Below are 19,247 nucleotides of genomic sequence, written 5' to 3'. Positions count from 1 at the left end.
ATTCTTCTGGAAATAGTTTTTCAGTTTTATCTTAATGTGGCAGTTTAAGTGAAGCCCCAAAGTCCCAAGTGATGCTAGTGTGAGTGGTCATCACTTTAGCAAGACCCACAAGAACAGTCATAATGTTTGTGACAGTGTTTAGGTATAAAAAAGGATTCAGAAATAAGAGTAAGAATTACAGTTTCATCCCATCATCCTCATCATAGAAAGATTGTTTACCAATTAACAGAAATGCTTTCTGGAAAATATCAGCTGGTATGTTCAGATATAGCACAAATGGAATTTTTTTCCCCCAACTGAATCACCCTAGAGGAATGGAAAATAAAATACTTGTTTTTCAGAGTTGGGACAAATGTAGAAGTTTTCTGAAAACAATTTCCTTAAAATATTGAGAAACATGAATCTGTTTAATCTGAGACTCAGATGTAGAAAACTGACCAATATCAGTCTAATTTTGGGGTATATTTGGATATGATGAAAACAAATTGAATGTGGATCAATACTGAATTAGGGAGAATGATGAGTTTAAGCAGTGAATATCTCCACACACTTATACAAACATTGTTTTATGTTCATTATACTTCGTGTCACATGGTTTCTAGGTAGACTACTAGTAAATCAAGAGGTATGTGCTGTTTGGTGCTGGAAGAGTTGACTTTCCCCTGTGAGGTTTATAATGTAGACTACCAGTAAATCAAGAGGTGTGCGCTGTTTGGTGCTGGACGAGTTGACTTTCCTCTGTTTGGTGCTTGGACGCAACTCTGCACAGCTCCCAAGACAAATGGACCACCTGCTGTCACTAAATGCACTTAAGAAAAGGGCAATCATGCACTTGCCCACTGAAAGGCTAATGATCTACCGAGAATTGAAGAGTAAAATATTATTCTGTTTCAGGGGTTTCATGGAGAGCTGGCTACAAACCTTACAGAAACTGAAGACCATTCTTTCACCTCTCAAGATAACCAGTGGTACCAGGAGACAGGCAACTATGGCAGAGCACTCAGTGTTCAGGTGATATTTTCAATCTGCGACCAGATCTCCTGCTGTTTAAAAATTGGTAGTATCTTGAACATTTCAACAACAATCACTGCCAGTGTAATCTAATCCCACCATGAGTTTGATGTTTGCCATAAGCTATTTCTGGCTTAATTTAATGCATGAGATCATTTGCTATTTTTTACTGATATTGATCATGTAATAAGTTGATACATGAAATCATTTAATGTCTACTATTATGGTAGGTAATTGCAGATCCAGCAGATTGTATTGCTGATCAATATAAAAAAGGGGCAATCACCATGAAATATTTGCTGTTTTGGAGCTGTGTAGCTGCATGAGTGCTTCAATTAATCATAGGACTAAGCCTATCAAAGGAAACATTTGTCCTTAATTTTCTTTTTTTCTTTGTTTTTTAATTATTTTTTTTTAACCTGACAACTTTACATGATCTTTATTTTTGTTTTTAAAAAAATATCATGTATAATTTACATGATCATTATTTTTGTTCTTAAAAACAAATCATGTATTAAAGGTAAGTTACAGGTAAATCAGCAAGCACTAGTAAGAACTATAATTGAGCCAGTGGTAGATGGTGTTGCTGTGTGTTGCTGTGGTGTGACTACTTCACCCCTTCTGTAGACTCATCCCTGTATGGTCTTGGCATTCCCTACTGGGATGTGGATGTGAGTGTTTGCTCATAGCCATTTAAACAAATCATGAGGTGACTGTAACTGGTGTAACTGATGACTACAACAGGACGATTAGGTAATAAGCAAAGTGGAATTGGTTGCTTAACTTACAATGACTGATGGCTATACCTGCAAGAATGAATGGTGAGCCAACTGTAACAGGTTGACTAATTGCTTGCTTACTCAAAATAATTTTTGTTTCCAGGGAATGAAGGAAGACAGAACTTTCACAGATCTTACAAGAACAGCAGACTCCCTTCTGTCATTTATGTTTTCAGTGGAGGGTGAGGAACGTGTTGTTCTTTTTCTGACTAATTTGTCTTTCTTTGTGTGTCATTCAGTTAATTACTGTTGGAATATTGCAGAGAGAGTAAAACAAAAAATGTAATCAGCTTCTCCATCACATTCATCTCACATGTCACACCTTACACAGCTCCCAAGTAGCATCTTACACGTGTTGACAGCTCCAAGTAGCATCTATTCACATTTATAGCTCCCAAGTAGCATCTTACAACTGTTGACAGCTCCCAAGTAACAATTTACATATGACAGTTGACAGCTCCAAAATACTATCTTACAGATGTTGATAGCTCCCAAGTAACATCTTCCACATGTTGACAGCTCCCATGTAGCATGTTACACATGTTGACAGCTCCCAATTACCATCTTACACTTGTTGACAGTTCCCAAGAGGCATCTTACGCATGTCGACAGCTCCCATGTCACATCTTACACATATTGACAGTTCCCAAGTAACATCTTACACATGTTGACAATGCCCAAGTAACATCTTACACATGTTGACAGCTCCCATGTGGCATCTTACACATGTTGACAGCTCCATGTCTCATCTTACACATGTTGACAGCTCCCATGTGGCATCTTAACATCTTACACATGTTGACAGCTCCCATGTAGCATCTTACACATGTTGACAGCTTCCATGTAGCATCTTACACATGATGATGGCTTCCATGCAGCATCTTACACATGATGATGGCTTCCATGCAGCATCTTACACATGATGACAGCTTCCATGCAGCATCTTACACATGATGACAGCTCCCATGAAGCATCTTACACATGATGATGGCTTCCATGCAGCATCTTACACATGTTGACTGCTCCCAATTACCATCTTACACATGATGGCTTCCATGCAGCATCTTACACATGATGACAGCTCCCATGTAGCATTTTACACATGTTGACAACTCCCATGTAGCATCTTACACATAATGACAGCTTCCATGCAGCATCTTACACATGATGACGGCTTCCATGTAGCATCTTACACATGTTGACAGCTCCCATGTAGCATCTTACACATGTTGACAGCTCCCATGTAGAATCTTACACATGATGACAGCTCCCATGTAGAATCTTACACATGATGACAGCTTCCATGTAGCATTTTACACACTTTTATTCACACAGACCTTCACAAATAGTGGAATGTAGTAGTCAAATTCTTCTTGTCAATATATCTCTTCCCACACATTTTGTGTTGCTCAAGTGTTTTTGTTATGTTGGGAAACTTGATTCCAGTTTGCAGTGTGTGTGTCCACATCCACTTTACCCAGTAAAAATTTCATGTGGATAAATGTCTGCCATTTGTGTTAAATGAATGAAATGTTAGTGTCTGTAATAGTCAAAAAAGATTGCAGGTTTAAAATCCCAGAGCATGGCCTATTTCATGCATATTCACTAATAGAGCTGTGACGATATATCGTACTATCGATAATTGTAATACTTTATCGAACAATAAATATATCAATACTTTTGTGATACCTGATATTGTGACCTCAAAATTGTACATCATCACAAGAAATTGACGGTTGTTTCAGTATTACATTGTTACTTGATATCAAATATATGTTTCTAAAGAAAATAACTGACGATAGCATAGTGTGATGTGTATCAAATGGTATCATATTTTCCGAAGATATTGGGATACGTATCGTATCATGCATTTTCTGTATCATTACACCTCTATTCACTAATTATAAGTTATTTCAATAAATTATTTTAAAAACACTGAAGCAGTTTTTTGCATGTTGTTCATATTGTAGAAATAGTATTTAACGGACCCTTATATTCTGTCAATGTCTGCTATTTATAGATTAGAATTCACAACACAGTATGGTGGAAGCATGGAAATATGGTTTCAACAAACTGTGAATGTATGCCCAAACACAAGTCTGCCCCAATGGTCCTATAGTTACGAGAGTACATAGTGAAGAGAACATTAGTATTTTGTTGGTAATATATATGATATGTTCATGACACTGTCACCTTTATCAAGTTACTTAGAGATATGAATATGCTGCTTTTCTACTTTCCACAATAGATATCAGTGACCTCCAAAACCATATCCTGTCCCGAAAACAGAGGCAGGCACAGTGGGGAGAGCATTTGAAGATGGAATCAGACCGTCTGCTTCAGGAAGTCAGGGAGCATGCTGATGTGATGTTTGTGAATGTGACGGATGTATATCGACATCTTCCTCACAAGCTCCTATCATGTCATCATTGGTGAGAAGCAATTTTTTCTTCGGTATTGATAGGTCATAAGAGAATCCAAATTGGTCCAAAAACTGTTTTAGAATAATCAGTGCTTGTTAGGAAATGTTTTAGCAAGAGTAGATTTTTTAAATAGGTGTTTTTTAGTGTAATGCATGTCATCAATAATTAATCAATTTGATAAATAAAGTGTTACAAAACCATTGATGAGGTAGTGAAATGTAATATGGTTCATTCTAGTATCAGAGTGTCAGAGTATCAGAGTATCAGAGTATCAGAGTGTCAGAGCGTCAGAGTATCAGAGTATCAGAGTGTCAGAGTATCAGAGTATCAGAGCTCAGATGTATACTGCCAACAGATTCTGATTCTTGTTTACTTTGTCAGAAAAAAATCCTTGGCATCCATTGAGTTAAAACAAATTTGCCAACTGAAACATTTCAAACCTGTGACATATCATTTTAGAGCCAATCCTTCTTTAGATCTTACAAAACAACTGAAAGTCATGAAGAATTTGAAGGTACTTCAAGGCCAAGGATTGTACTGACATCATGTGTCAGATCTCAGAGTCACTGAGGCAGTATATCTTTCCCTTAGTACGTCCTTAGTTTTGTGCTTGCTCTGTAATTTCTCCTGCAGCAAACTGTTGTATTTCTCATTTTGTTGTTGCTATTTATCAAATTGCCATGAATGAAGAAAGTATTGAGTGAATTTGATCCTCAACTGAATGCATTTCTCTGCTGATTTTTCTTCTTCTTGAGCATTTTCCAAAGTTTTATGCTTGAGAAATAAGTAGAAATAGGAAATTCATTAAAAAACATCAGGCGAGAAAAAATCGTTTCAGTTTATTCTCGTCTAGCAAGTTTACAAAGCCTGGAAAGTAGGGAGTCCTTTGTAATAATTCAATTCTGTATGTTTGGAATTATTTCAAATGATTTATTTTACAAAATACACTTATTTTTAATCTACAGTTAAATGTAAGGTGAGTGTGGAATGTGTAAATGAAATTAAGACAGACTTTGAAATGATTGCATCAAAGTCTGTGGACAGTGTGGAAGGGCTGCAGACCCTTTTCAGTGTTTCTTCTACTTTGAAGCAGGGCGACGATGTTCGATTTAGAGAGATCAATCAGAAATAATAGCCAGGGAAAACAGCAAGGATTGGGACAAGAAAATAGCGTTAAAGAGACGAAATACTGAAACAAGTTTGCCTTCATGAGTAACAATCCTTTTCCGGATTTCACATGATAGTAGCGAGAAATGGAGACCGTCAAAGTAGGTTTTGAAAAGCCAATTTGGATCAATTGGATCACATTTGACAGGTTATTAGAAACCATGTGTGATTCTTTTCAAAAGGACTTGCCCTTTTAATTCGTAATCTCCATAGGACATTGAGAAATCGATGCAATGAAATTATAGCAATACCAGTCTGGGAAAGCTGAAGTAATTCGAGGTAAGTGATCCTAGTATCTCCATGAAAGTTCATTTCCAGAAGGTGTTATTTTCATTAAAGATTTTAAAATCTTTTAGATTTGCTCCCTTTTTTCAAAGACTGCTTTGATGTCTGAGAACGTTTCTGCTAGTCATGAATACCAAGGTTTATCAAATTATCCTTGATTTCACCCAAACTTTCTCTGAGTGATGACCTTGACGAAAGAAACTGTTCAGAGGTCAAAATGATGGATTAGAATGGAGGAAGAACAGTTTGCTGGCAAAAGAAAAGATGAGAAAAAGACGAAATCTAAAACCTATCATTCATGCTTGGCCACACCAACCCATAATATGCATTTGGCTTTTAAAGAAAACAAAAAGACAATTTGACCAACAGTGTGTTTAAATGTTAGTGATCAATAGTATCAGACATTTATTTTTTTGCACAGATCAAAAGTCATGGAAAACTTGTAAGGAAGAGGCACTTATAAACAAGTAAACTGAAAAAAGGTCATATTTTTTACCAGAAAGAATTTCAAATGAAATACCTGAAAGATTATTCTGTCAAGTAGGTGAAGAAAGCTATAGAAATACATTTTGGGGATTTGGGAATTTCTTTGGCCAGTAACAAATGAAATATTTTGCATTTTCGTTGTTATGTTAATATTCATTTACTTTGGAAGAATAAAAATATCATTCAGAATATCTATGAATTACTGGTAGGTGTCATGAAGTGCCATAAAGACAGCATGCTATTGATGCATTGTCGTGAGGTCAATATTTTTTATGGGTGCAGTTTCATGAAGTCATTATGAAATGGATGCAGTGTCTTGGAGTTAGTATGATATGGATGCAGTATCATGTAGTTGATATGAGATGCATGCAGTATCATGAAGACAGTATGGAATGGATGCAGTATTACGAAGACAGTATGACATGTGAAAACAGTACCAAGAAGACAGTATGATGTGGATACAGTATCATGAAGACAGTCTGATGTGGATGCAGTATCAAACAGACAGTATGATATGGATGCAGTAACAAGAATGCAGCATGATATGGATGCAGTACTAAGAAGACAGTTTGATGTGGATGCAGTATCAATCTGTCCATATATGGATGCAGTATCATGAAGGCAGTATGATATGGATACAGTATCAGGAATACAGTTTGATCTGGATGCAATATCAAGCTGTCAGTATGAAATGGATGCATTACCATGAAGACAATGTGCTATAGATGCAGTATCATGAAGTCAGTATGCTATGGATGCAGTGTCATGAGTCAGTGTGATATGGATGCAGTGTCATGAAGACAGTATTGACTTCAATCCCTATTTCTTTACTGGACTACAGTCCATTTGGCCCAAGCCCAGACCAGTGAATTACAATCTAACTTGAAAACTACTTTACATATAATGCTCAACAAAATGCTGATCATAATAAAAACATCATACCTACTCGGTTCGTCTTCTGCAGAATTTATTTCCTAAATATCAAAAAAAGTTATTTAACAAACTCTAATTACAATGTTAACACAGTTACAAGGGATTAGTGCAAAGAGAGGAACAGCCAGGTGTATGAGAAGCACAAGCAGAAGTGCCAACGAATTTATTGATTCATTCATCTATACTCTGCCATCTACATCCTTTCTCGCATTCAAGGATATTCCTCTTTTGGTTAAGAGCAGTCAAAAGCTTATTTCACCATATTTTGAAAGTTTGTCTAGAAGATAGAAGAAGAAATGAGCATATGGAGCTGACTTTTATCATGCTGCACAAAACCTCCTGGTCTGTTTTGTGTCACTTCAGTAAATTACACAATACTTTGCCTGTGTTTGTGAAGGTGGCATTTTCCTCTGACAGGTAAAACAAACACCTGACAGATAAAACCTCATAAAACCTTAGGATGCAGTTCTCTAACCGTGGAATAAATGACATCTTCATGTTGTCCACTTATTTATGAGACTAAAAAACACCTGATGAACAATACAGTCTTCTTTTTGAGAACAGTGTCCAGTTTCAAATGTCACCTTTCTCAGAAACAAACGTCATGCTGCATGTAACACATTCTTGGTGTTCCCTGCAGAAAGATGCACTTGTAGTGAGATAGCTGATGAATTGAGCTGAAGTTTTGTTTAGGAGACTTAGAGAAGATAGTTATGCATACATAATCATGCACTAACACATTTTTTTGTGTACACAGAAGAAGAATATGAGCTGGAAACATGACAAACTACAAACTGTAGTAAGAGAAAAGGTATACCATGGTGTCAAATCATGCATTAACACAATTATTTGACACATAGGAAGAATGTAAGCTGGAAGTAATTGGGTAACTGATGTTTTCACAATGATTTTTTCAGGATTGCTGGAGTCATTGGTCCCAAAGAGTTCCGATCATCAACTGCTTAATAACAGCAACAAACATGAAACATATGTTTTATTTGGAAATACACTTTCTCAGTAGAATACAGATACATTTTGGGGTTGGGGTTTCAAGATTTCAACTCACACTCTCAGGGTGAGGCACTGAACTGACAACACAACGTATGAGTTCACTTGCTTTCAGTTCTATAAGACACAAAGCAGAGAACATTTTGTAACAGTTTGAACATATGTGATATGTGTAACCAAGAGATATGAAGCTTGGTGTGGAGTCGGCACACAGATGACTTTCCATCCTTGTCAGCTTGTCGACAGGGTTAAGGCCATTGCTCATTGTGAGAAGACTTCTTCTAAGTTGGTGACAAACTTGGGACTAAGTGTCTTCATGTCAACTTGGGTTAACTGAGTTTCAAGACCCATCTATACAAACCAGTGAAGATCTGAGTTAGAATTGGTTCTCAGTTACCCATGACAGTCATAAGAGGTGATAAGAGATTGTGGTCATGGGCAGGCTCTCTGACTTGGTTGACACATGTCATTGTATCACAATTGCACAGAACGATGCTTGTGATGTTGATCACAGGATCGTCTGGTCCAGACTTGATTACTTACAGGCTGCTGCCATACATCTGGAATATATCTAGGTGTGACATGAACAAACAAACCAACCAACCCAACATATGTCTTCTGATGCCATGTGGGTATGAAGCAAACATTAGCTTCATCCCTTAGATGATATACTTTCTTTTATGGGGTTAACATTCTGAGTCGTGAGGTGAAGACGTTTGTCTGTTGTTTTGCCTAACACTGACAGAGTTTAAGCATGTTCATGTTGAATTTATTTGTGTTAAAAGAAGTAGCAGGACTCAACCTTACTCATGAGGATTAAGGCTCAGTTGACATGGGTGAGTTACGGAGGAAGCAGCAACCACGATAAGATGTTCATCTCCATCATCTTGCTGGTAGGGTTAACCTCTTTGAGCAAGTATGAAAACCATTTGTGAAACCTCCATGACGATCTGAATATACGGCTCTGTGCAGTTACGACTACAGAGCAATTTAAGCATTAATTGTGAAAGAAATTCTATAAACTCTCTTTGCATTAATCTGAAACATGCCCCTCATTTTGTTACATATTATGATGAAGATGTTGTATATCCATAGAACTCTCCTTCTTGTTTATCACACCAACTTCTGAAATAGTCTCTTCAAATATATAGAAATAAAATAAATATTCCATTTGCCATATGATATTAGATGTGTTTATTCAGTGCTGTCTTATATTAGAATTACCATGGCAATGGAATATTTACAGTATAGCAATAAGTGGACTATGACTTGCTTGATGTCCCCTGGTTTGATGACAGTATGTGACTTGTCATAGAAGTTGATCATTTGACACCTTGCTAAATAAAGACCTCTTTGCCTCATCCCAGGAGCACAGCTCTGTGAATTACACAGATCAAATAGACACACTACAAATATTGGACAGTAATTTCAAAGTCGAATGTGTGGTAGTGTAATTTTAGTAATAGATTCTCGTGCACTGTTGCTAAAGAGATGCTCTCATCAGTTGAGCGTTTGTGCTTATTGAAGTCCCAAGACCACTGACTCTGTGAAAGTACCAAACAGTGGTTGATTGCAGTGTGTAGTGTTTGTTAGGATGTCTTATCATGAACATATAGTTCTTCGTCTGTTGATCTTTCTTGAAAGACATCTTGACTTTCATTTGAATAATCAGGTTGCTCAATTACTTTATTTTATTTTTTGTCAAAGACACAAGATCAAAGGAAATTCATGTTAGTACTTTTTTGTGGCTAAGATATTGACCAGACTGATACAAACTGAATGGTTCTTTTGACAATTTTTCCCAAGTATGAATGAACTTCAAACTCTGAGGTAATGACTAGTATGAATCGCAATTCAATTCAGAATCTTGATTAAAATAGTCCAAATTCTGAACTGGTGAATGAAGTTATGGACATTTAAGAGTTGTGTCATAAGCTATATCTTACACAAGTCTTAGCTACACTGCTTGCACAGCAACATTGACAAACATAAACCTGGGTATTATTCATTCATTTTTGTTTCTCATATAATGACATTTGGTATCAATGCTGAAAAGGCTGCATGTGTTAATTGCTTTTGTTAATGACATCATCATTCAAAAGATTTCAGTTTACTTTTTTGTGCCTTGACTTCATGCAGAAAGCCCTTGGATATCAAAGCTGAAAGTATCTTATCTTTACTTTAACATTAAACTGCAGTAAGTTTGATTCATTATTACGTTTAGCGAGAAAGAAGGGATATGGTATTAGGCTCCATAGGTACATAAGTACGAATTAGAATATCTTAACAATTGTTGGCTAGATTCTTTTCATATGGGTTCATCACAGTGTAGGAAAGCTCCCAGTCAGTTCTGTTGACACTGACCTACAAGGTCACAAGGGGACTTTTATGTTTTACCCTTGTCAGCCTCGATATTTGTAACTTTATGAACTCATGGTCTTACAATTAATATCAGTAGACACTAGTATTGTATATGTATATATATTTAACGACACATAAAGTCCAGTGGCAGGACATTTTTAAATCCTCACAAAGTAATAAATTTTCACAAACACTTAATGTTTGAATGCGATGAATGCGATGGTCCAGACTACGACCAATGTGATTTCACCAACCAATACTCGTGAAGACTTTCATTGCAAAATCTGTTCCACTTCTGTGAAAACATCTGAACGTGATCCACATAAAGAGCAAATTATGATGGTTTAAGAGAACAATGCTGTGACATTACGGCTAGGGGAGATAACTGCGTAACTCTTTAGGCATACCACTAGGGATAGCTATGACTTAGTTTTTTAAAGAGAATTTTTGTCCTGTTTCATTTCTGTATGTCTCTACTATACCCACAGGAAACTGGTTACCATACTCCAGAGGGAATGTATTGGGCATAATTACATTTATCATGCATCAGTGTGCTAGTTCTCACAAAAACATGGGACGAACATAAAGAATTTTCAGGATTACATCTTCTTTTTATTCTTTTTAAATGTAGGAAAGATGTAACGGAGAAAATTCTTTATGTTCATCAAATAACATCTTCTAAAATGCCAATCAAGCCTCTCATGGGATGGGCAAACTAATCACTGATGGAGGTACAGGAGGAACTCTTGATTCAATTATTGACGCACATTGTAAACCAAAAGTCAGCATGTTCTCTAATGTGATTGGTTGAAAACATGATCAAATGGTATTCAATTCACTGAAATTCCAAGACTGCTTGCTGTGTATTTGTCAACACATGATGTATTTCTCCTAATTATCATTACCAGAGAGTAACAAGCCTCAGTTATCTACTGAAACAAATTCCATACGGTGAAAAAGGCAAATAGAGCGGAAAATTATACAAATACCAGTGTATGAAATAAGTCCCATCTGATCGCCTGAGATGAGCTTGATTTCTGATGGACAGTCTCTTTTTCAGCTAGCCATCCTGATGGTCTGTTAAAAATTTTACTTAGATGCCCCATACATATGAGTAAATTCACCATATCTTGGTGTCTGATCTGGTTGAATTCCATTCGTTCTGTGACATTATGATGTCACCAGCCCTGATGTCTTAATGGGTGTCTGGGTTATTTCAAACACTCCACATACAAATCAGTGATGATACCAGGTGGTGTGAAATGGGAAGCATTTCCTAGTCTACTGGTATCACCTTCAAATCACAAATTGCATGGAAAAGTGAGTGTTTGTTTAAATATTGTTAAGTTATTCCAGAATTCCAAATTGTACCAAACCATGTCTCATGGACAGTGGCTCCAATGCAAGATATGATAGCTCTGGGATTGACCTGGGTGTTTCTACCTGGTTTGGGAAGTTTTGGGATGCTGTATTGTGACATGATACTCTAGTACTAACTACATGGGATTTATGTACTAGAGAGAGGAATAGAACCCAGATCTTCAGCATGATGAAGAAATACTTGAACCACTAGACGAGTCCACTTGGTACAAGTTTCAAGTGACCTGGGTAACATCTATGTTTCTTTTTGCAGGTTACATGCCCATGCTGATGCCAGATTTGTCCTGAAGACGGACGACGACTGCTTTGTGGACTTAGTCAAAGTGACAAATGATCTTCATCGACTGACTTCTGTTCAGAAACTTTGGTGGGGCCAGTACGTACAATGACTCCATCCAAACAAAACAATCCCATAGGGATGGTACTGGAAACTGGAATGCCTTTTTAGAATCTCAGCACATGGGGTAAAGGAAATATTCTTTTCAGTGATTCTTCGAAGTGAGTGAGACACCAGGGGTAATTTCAGGATTTAGAAAGCTCAAAATCAAACTATGAACAGAAACATATATGGACTGATGTAATCATACGTCTAGAGAGAGAGCAGTTGGGAAGTTTGTTCAACATGCATACATCCACCTAGTATGTATACACCCTGAATACAAGTGTAGGAAGGTTGAATTTTCTAGAGATAATTAGCAGATTAATCCAGTATTCTAATTTTATCTATTTAATAATGCAAAGGTCTCGTCCAAATTTGCATTTAAAATGAGTCGGGGTGGTATTGAAATTTGGGGAAATATATAATGGAGCTGTCCTACATGTTGAAGGACTAGATATACTCAGCATTTCAGGACTTAAAAAAAGGGGGAGCACACAGTGAGTGTTCTTGTCTGTATTGATACTGAGGATGTTACTATGAAGTCCACAGTCTTGTTTTGATTCACAAATTTAGTGATTATCTTTATAACACACTTAGCCAGTTATCAGGTAAATACTGAAATATTTATAATATCTGCATATATTCACTGATACACAAAAGCTGCCAACTTCATAGTAAGTAGTATAACATAAGCTCTGCAAGTATGGTCCAAGGGAGATAACCATGGAATCAACTCTTTGTCATCATTCCATATCAGAGCTGTAGTTTGTAGGTTCAGAGCCTGAGAAAATTAACTGCAACAGTCTGAAACCTTTTCAAGTACAGATCAAACCATTGGTAATGCTTTTTCTTCAATTCTGAGATTTGATCATTTCTGGAATATTAAAATCTTAATTATTAATTGAAACTTTTGATGAGGATGGTTTGAGGTGGTCAACTTTAAAAGTGACTTTGAATATTTCATCCAATTCTAAAACTGGACACATTACAATGTGGTGAGCTTGTTCCTGAAAATTGATTAATTATTTCAAATGAGAAATGGATTTGCCTAGATGCTTTAAGTAATCTCCACGGCAGTTTGCAGAGATACGTCGTCTCCTGCGAGGCTGTGTTATTGCTGGATTATTGCTAAAAGTGGCTTAAAACTTAACTCACTCACTCACTCCTGCAGATGGTTGGTTCTACAATATGAATGTGTCCCTTCTGTCACAACAGGCATTATCCCAACACCCCAAACTGAAAGATTTGTACGTGATCTGAGACTGATTTATAGATATTATTGATTTGTTGGCAAATTGATATATTTTTTAGGATTATTTCAAGTGAATACAACCATTCGTTCAATGTTTGTTGAGTCTCGTTTCTTCCGTTACCTCCTAGACTTCCATGTACACGTAGATGTGAGTTTTAGGCTCAGTCACAATTGGCTCAGTCACAGTCTGATGTCAAATCAGACATGCTTATTCCAGTATGGTTTTGATAAAAGTGTGTAATGTTTATGTATGTTCCAGCATCATGTACAGTGTTCCTGCTACAATGTACAGTGTTCCTGCTACAATGTACAGTGTTCCTGCTACAATGTACAGTGTTCCTGCTACAATGTACAGTGTTCCTGCTACAATGTACAGTGTTCCTGCTACAATGTACAGTGTTCCTGCTACAATGTACAGTGTTCCTGCTACAATGTACAGTGTTCCTGCTACAATGTACAGTGTTCCTGCTACAATGTACAATGTTCCTGCTACAATGTACAATGTTCCTGCTACAATGTACAGTGTTCCTGCTACAATGTACAATGTTCCTGCTACAATGTACAGTGTTCCTGCTACAATGTACAATGTTCCTGCTACAATGTACAGTGTTGAGGTTCAGGTCCCAGGTTCTTGGTTATTGTGTTCCTGCTACAATGTACGGTGTTCATGTTCTGGTCCCAGGATGTTCAAAACTGATTAATATGTATAGTGTTCATGTGTGTTCCTGCTACAGTGTACATGTTCTGTCCCCAGGTTCCGGGATGAGTGGTTGGTGGAGAGACATGGGAAGTGGCGAGAGATGGTCTTCCCTTCATCCACCTACCCCAGATTTGCATGTGGCTCTGGGAACATTGTCTCCCGTGATGTCCACACATGGATTGCTGCCAGCTCTGGCCAACTGCACCCTTATCAGGTTGGAACTGAAGTGTAATACTCCCCTACCTTACTGGAAGTGCTAAATGTCATATCGTCCAAGCTGCAGTGTTAATATTCTACAGCTGTGGTATTTCATTTGGTTTGTATTTAAATAATACTTACCAATACTGTCAACTACAGTGATATTGAATGAATGTGTGAGGATGATTTGATGCTTTTTTAGCAATATTCCAGCAATACCTTGCCTGGGGAGACCAGGAATGAACTTCACTCATTGTACCCATATGGGGAAGCAAACCTGGGTCCTCGATGATGAGGGAACACTTCAACCACCTGGCTACTTGACTGCCCCACAGTGAACACTCAAAGGGACCGCTAATTTAGTTCATAACTGTAGTTTGTTGTCCTGATTTGGGCAGAATATACAGCAAATGGTTTGGACCACTTATAAGCATATTTGTTGTTTTAGAAGTCTACTGTAGTTTCTCCAAATATGTTATACATTTATAGAGAATATATTCAGATGTCATGTTTGTTTAGGGAGAAGATGTGTCACTGGGGATGTGGCTTGCAGCAATTGGTCCCCATTATGAGCAGGTAGGTGTGTTATCCAGGGGAATCTCATCAATGACTGATCTTGGTGTGCTATGTGTGAGAATGTCTCTGGCAATAGCAGTCAGTTGTACCACAGTGCAGTGCTTATGGTTATTATCCACCCACAACGAGGTTGCAGGGATATAGAAACAGGTTCCGTTCACCTGTCTGTATACATGCTTTGTCCGAAGCATATCTCCTAAACTATTTGTCATAGCTTAACTAAACTTGGTACACAGGTCAAGCATGATCCAAAGATGTGTGTTTGGGGGCTGGACCTAGATGTGAATTTTATTTTAGAAACATGACTTAGACTGTGACTGTAAGGATGTCATCTTTGTCCAGAGCAGATCTCCCAAACTTTTTGCTTTGTCTTTGGCTGTTTGTAATTATCATATATTATCTGTCAGTTGTTTTCTTTTACATAGTTTACTCTGTATGAGTGCATAGTTTTCATAAATATGTGTGCAAGTGTGTAGGATATGATCCAAAAAGTCACAGCTGAGTTGCTTTAATATATAATCAAACACTAGGGATGCCATGATGCATTGATGCTTTAATAATTTTTCTAGTACGATACTATTATCAATACATACAAAATTGTATTGGTTAAAAGAAGTGGTTAAAATATGTTTCTGTATCGTTGACATTTTGCAGTTTTTCATGTTATGAGAGTTAGAAATGATTATTTTCATGCAAAAAGATTGGAAATTAGAGCTTTGTAATCTCTGAGAATAAAAACATGTTGATTTGTTCATGGACAGTTATAAAATATGAAATGTTAATGTTCAAAATGTATAAAAATGTATGCAATAATGCGATGAATATACGTATCATGATATCAAGTTGTGACATGGGTATCAAGATATGTATTGATCCATTAAACTGTATCATGACATACCTAGCAAACACTGCAGCTAAACTAACAAGCTGAAGGAATATACATGTGATAATTTATATTAAACACTGCATACTATAATATTGCAATATATCGGATTTCAAATTAGTATCAGACATAGTGTCATCTTTCCGTGTCTTATATTATTGTGTTTATTTACTGAATCACTGGTAGATTGGGAGAAAACACGTGTCCAGTTGATTGCTATTTCTGGGTTGGTCTTGTCACAGATTTCTGTCTTTTATTGTCCGGATTTGTTATCCTTTATTCCTTCACATGAAATTACACAATAGATTGTGGCTGATATATTAGGTTCCTCTATTGAATTTTGGAAGTGCAGGTATTCAGATATCCAACACTTTCTTTATTGCAAAAATATTTGAGAAAATGCCAGTATCTGCATAAGCAAGGTTTGACTGAATATCGATGCAAATTTACAAGGAGATTCTAAACAGTACTGTCCTGGTAAGCAGTGTTCCTGAACTACTTGGGTTACACTGCATTTGTCTCTGTAAGGTTTGAACTGAATGCCTGAGAGCAATGTCTTCCAATCTGTTTTCTAGGCATCAGCATGGCAGTGTGCTAAGCAGTGTGAGAAAGGTTCCTATGTGCTGCCGGAACTTAGCGTGGATGAGATACGGACCTACTGGGACAGGAAGCAACAGTGTGGCGATCCCTGTGGGATGTGTCATTCTGGGGCCAAACAGACAACTCTAGACTAGTCTCCTGGCCAGCTGTAACTGTATGTCAGGAACTGCAGGTCTACTTGAACCTTCAGTAACAGTGTGGAGATCTCTGTTTGGTGGGTCAGACAACTCTTTCTGACAGGTGCTTTTGGTGAGGATTGATCAAGGAAGTGAAGAAAATTCATAACTCGTCACATCCCAGTAACAGGTACCAGGGCTTTCACAATAAAGGACTGGTTAGTCTGGATCAAACTGTCACATGAATAAAGGTGGCACAGCAGGAATTTGGCAGATTCTTCATTCATATTCAATATTTATAAACAGAAGATTAGCTGTAGATTATGTAATTATGTGCTGATAATTGTCTACCCCATGACTGAGAGAACAGGTCCTCACTTAACTCAAATGGTTTAGATAGTCATGGAATTGCACAGTGACTCAGTAATACTAATCATTGTTGCCCAATGCCAGGATGAATGAAAGAATATTGATGCTGCACTGACAGAAAATATGCTGAAGGAAAAAGGCGTAAAGTGGTGTAAATGTTAAATTCCCTGAAAACCTCTGACGTGATAAGACAAACAGCAATTTGCCTTGAGAGAGAGTTGTTGCAATGAACAATGCAAGGGGTGTGACCACTCTTTGATGCAGGCATGTTAGTGGTGGTCCAGGAGAGAAATCTGATATTACTGGAAACAGCCAAAATCAGCCACAAATACGCCAGACACAGACTGGCCCAAATGAGCTAGTTTTACTGCCTCAGGGGTGCGCATCCCTACACCCCTCTCTGGATCCTCTGTCCAAGTACCAACCGAGTATAGCAGCAATGCAGACATTGTGTCTACATCAGGACTGTCAATCATGCTGAAGATATCATTTACTCACAACTAATATTTAATTTTGTGGTAAACATTATAATACCTGAAACTTCATTTTGCACCATACCTGTTTGGAGCATACAATGGCACACAGACATTGATTTTTCAGCAAGCTGCGAATTCATGTATGCAATAAATACAAAAGAGGTTTTATGCGCACTGTACAATTAATCAATGTCCTTAGCAATAAGAAAGGTGATGTTTTACCTCAAGATGTTACACATAGCAGACACATACTTGCTACCATTGGAGAGGGCGAGGAAGGTGGCTGCATGAGACTGACAGACATAAGTAATTGTGTTTGCCGTTGACATATGTTCGTGTCTGTGTACTGCTCCACCAACGCAATTTGATGAACACAGACATTTTTCTGGGTTACATCAGCTTTGAAACTCCCGCCTGCCCGACCATCTGGGACGGTTAGTTTGGCGACCAGACAGTCAGCTCTAAAAGGTTGCACGTCTGATGGTCTTGAATGAATCTGACTTTGAGTATATAAAGACTGAAAACAGAATTGAAAACATTAAGCAGTTTCCCTCCTCTTACTTGCCTTATTATTCTTCTTAATCCCAAAAATTCTGGACTGGCAACTTTCCAAACAGTCAAGTAACTTTACCAGACTAGTCTGGCTTATTTCGGGGCAGTTTACAACACTGGTTACATCTTGTTGTTATTTTGCTTATACAACATTCCAGGGCTTGTTCTGGCCCCATCATCAGTTAGAACAGAACAGGTCTTCACATGACAAACCAACATTTCAACAACTGACCATTAACACCAGTTTCAGAGTTGTCAAACAGTTGTTGAAAAATTGGATCTGTCTCTATTCTCACCAGCTTTTACATCAAACTTTCATTGTTGTCAAACTTGTGTTGTTCAGAAATGACCAATCGCAGTCAATGAAATTATAATGAAACTGTGCTGATAGAGACAAGGCTCACAAATGATATGAAAGTTAAACATATATTTGATGTGTGAAAGTGCGAGTTTGAAAACTAAAAATTTCAACATGTTGTCAAACTTCAGTTTACCGTGTGAAGGCCGCTTAACTGTTGTGACGTCACAATGCTATGATGCAATACCTGTAGAAGTCAATGGATACAGCTAAATGGGCTAAAAAAAGTCAATGGATACAGCATACAGGTCTAATAGAATACATGTTATTCTAATGATACAATAAAATATCATTGGATTAATGTAGAAATGTTATAAAGAACATGAATATTTTTCTCCCATGTTGAAAATAATGTAAAGTTTGGCTCTTGTCAGTTTTCTGCATCATTATCAAGGGTTTGTACTGCAATACGTACAGTACCAGTACTGTGCCAGAATAGTTACTTTAAAAATTTGTCCATCCTACGTGGGTGAATTTCAGAGAAAAATACACTGCCTTTCATCAAGTTCAGGGTACCATATTGGTCAAGCCACATCTTTGATTCATGTAGTTCATTGTGCTTCTCAATACAAACTGTTCCAAATGGCATCAACACACGAAATGTGTTCTTCAGCTTAAGTTGGAGATGATGTCAGGATATTATTGAACCCTGTTCAGCCTTTGTCTTGCTTTCTGTATATTGACTAATGGTTGTGAAAAAGCACCATCCAGTGATTCACACAAACACCCTTTCAATATTTTATTCCCACATGAAAACAGTACATATAATTCAGTAAAAAGGCAGGCACATGTCAAACACATGTATAACACTGTAACCATGGTATTAAGGGTAATGAGCACACCAAAAATTCATCTTTAAGTTAAGTGCTATTTGAATTTCCAAGTGATTGTAAACAAGGGCAGCTGTGTATTTACCTGTACAAAAATCTTGTTGTGCAGACATCACCATGAACAC

The 19,247-nt window shown here is 37.3% G+C and overlaps 1 protein-coding gene across 1 annotated transcript in view; it reads left to right on the top strand.

Annotated features, from left to right (window-relative positions):
- Nucleotides 1–18,944, top strand: part of LOC137294324 (UDP-GalNAc:beta-1,3-N-acetylgalactosaminyltransferase 2-like) — a 552,386-nt gene extending 533,442 nt beyond the window's left edge. The window contains exons 7-13 of the mRNA XM_067825322.1: nucleotides 895–1,011; nucleotides 1,894–1,972; nucleotides 4,039–4,222; nucleotides 12,087–12,209; nucleotides 14,219–14,378; nucleotides 14,882–14,938; nucleotides 16,397–18,944. Coding sequence (XP_067681423.1) covers nucleotides 895–1,011; nucleotides 1,894–1,972; nucleotides 4,039–4,222; nucleotides 12,087–12,209; nucleotides 14,219–14,378; nucleotides 14,882–14,938; nucleotides 16,397–16,555 — 879 coding nt within the window. The 3' untranslated portion in view covers nucleotides 16,556–18,944. The remainder of the gene's footprint in view (nucleotides 1–894; nucleotides 1,012–1,893; nucleotides 1,973–4,038; nucleotides 4,223–12,086; nucleotides 12,210–14,218; nucleotides 14,379–14,881; nucleotides 14,939–16,396) is intronic.
- Nucleotides 18,945–19,247: the final 303 nt, after the last annotated feature.

The sequence above is a fragment of the Haliotis asinina genome, chromosome 8 (assembly GCF_037392515.1).
Source record: "Haliotis asinina isolate JCU_RB_2024 chromosome 8, JCU_Hal_asi_v2, whole genome shotgun sequence".
Lineage (NCBI taxonomy): Eukaryota > Metazoa > Mollusca > Gastropoda > Lepetellida > Haliotidae > Haliotis > Haliotis asinina.
Note: the sequence above shows the minus strand (reverse complement) of the source record. Positions and strands in the feature narration are given on the sequence as shown.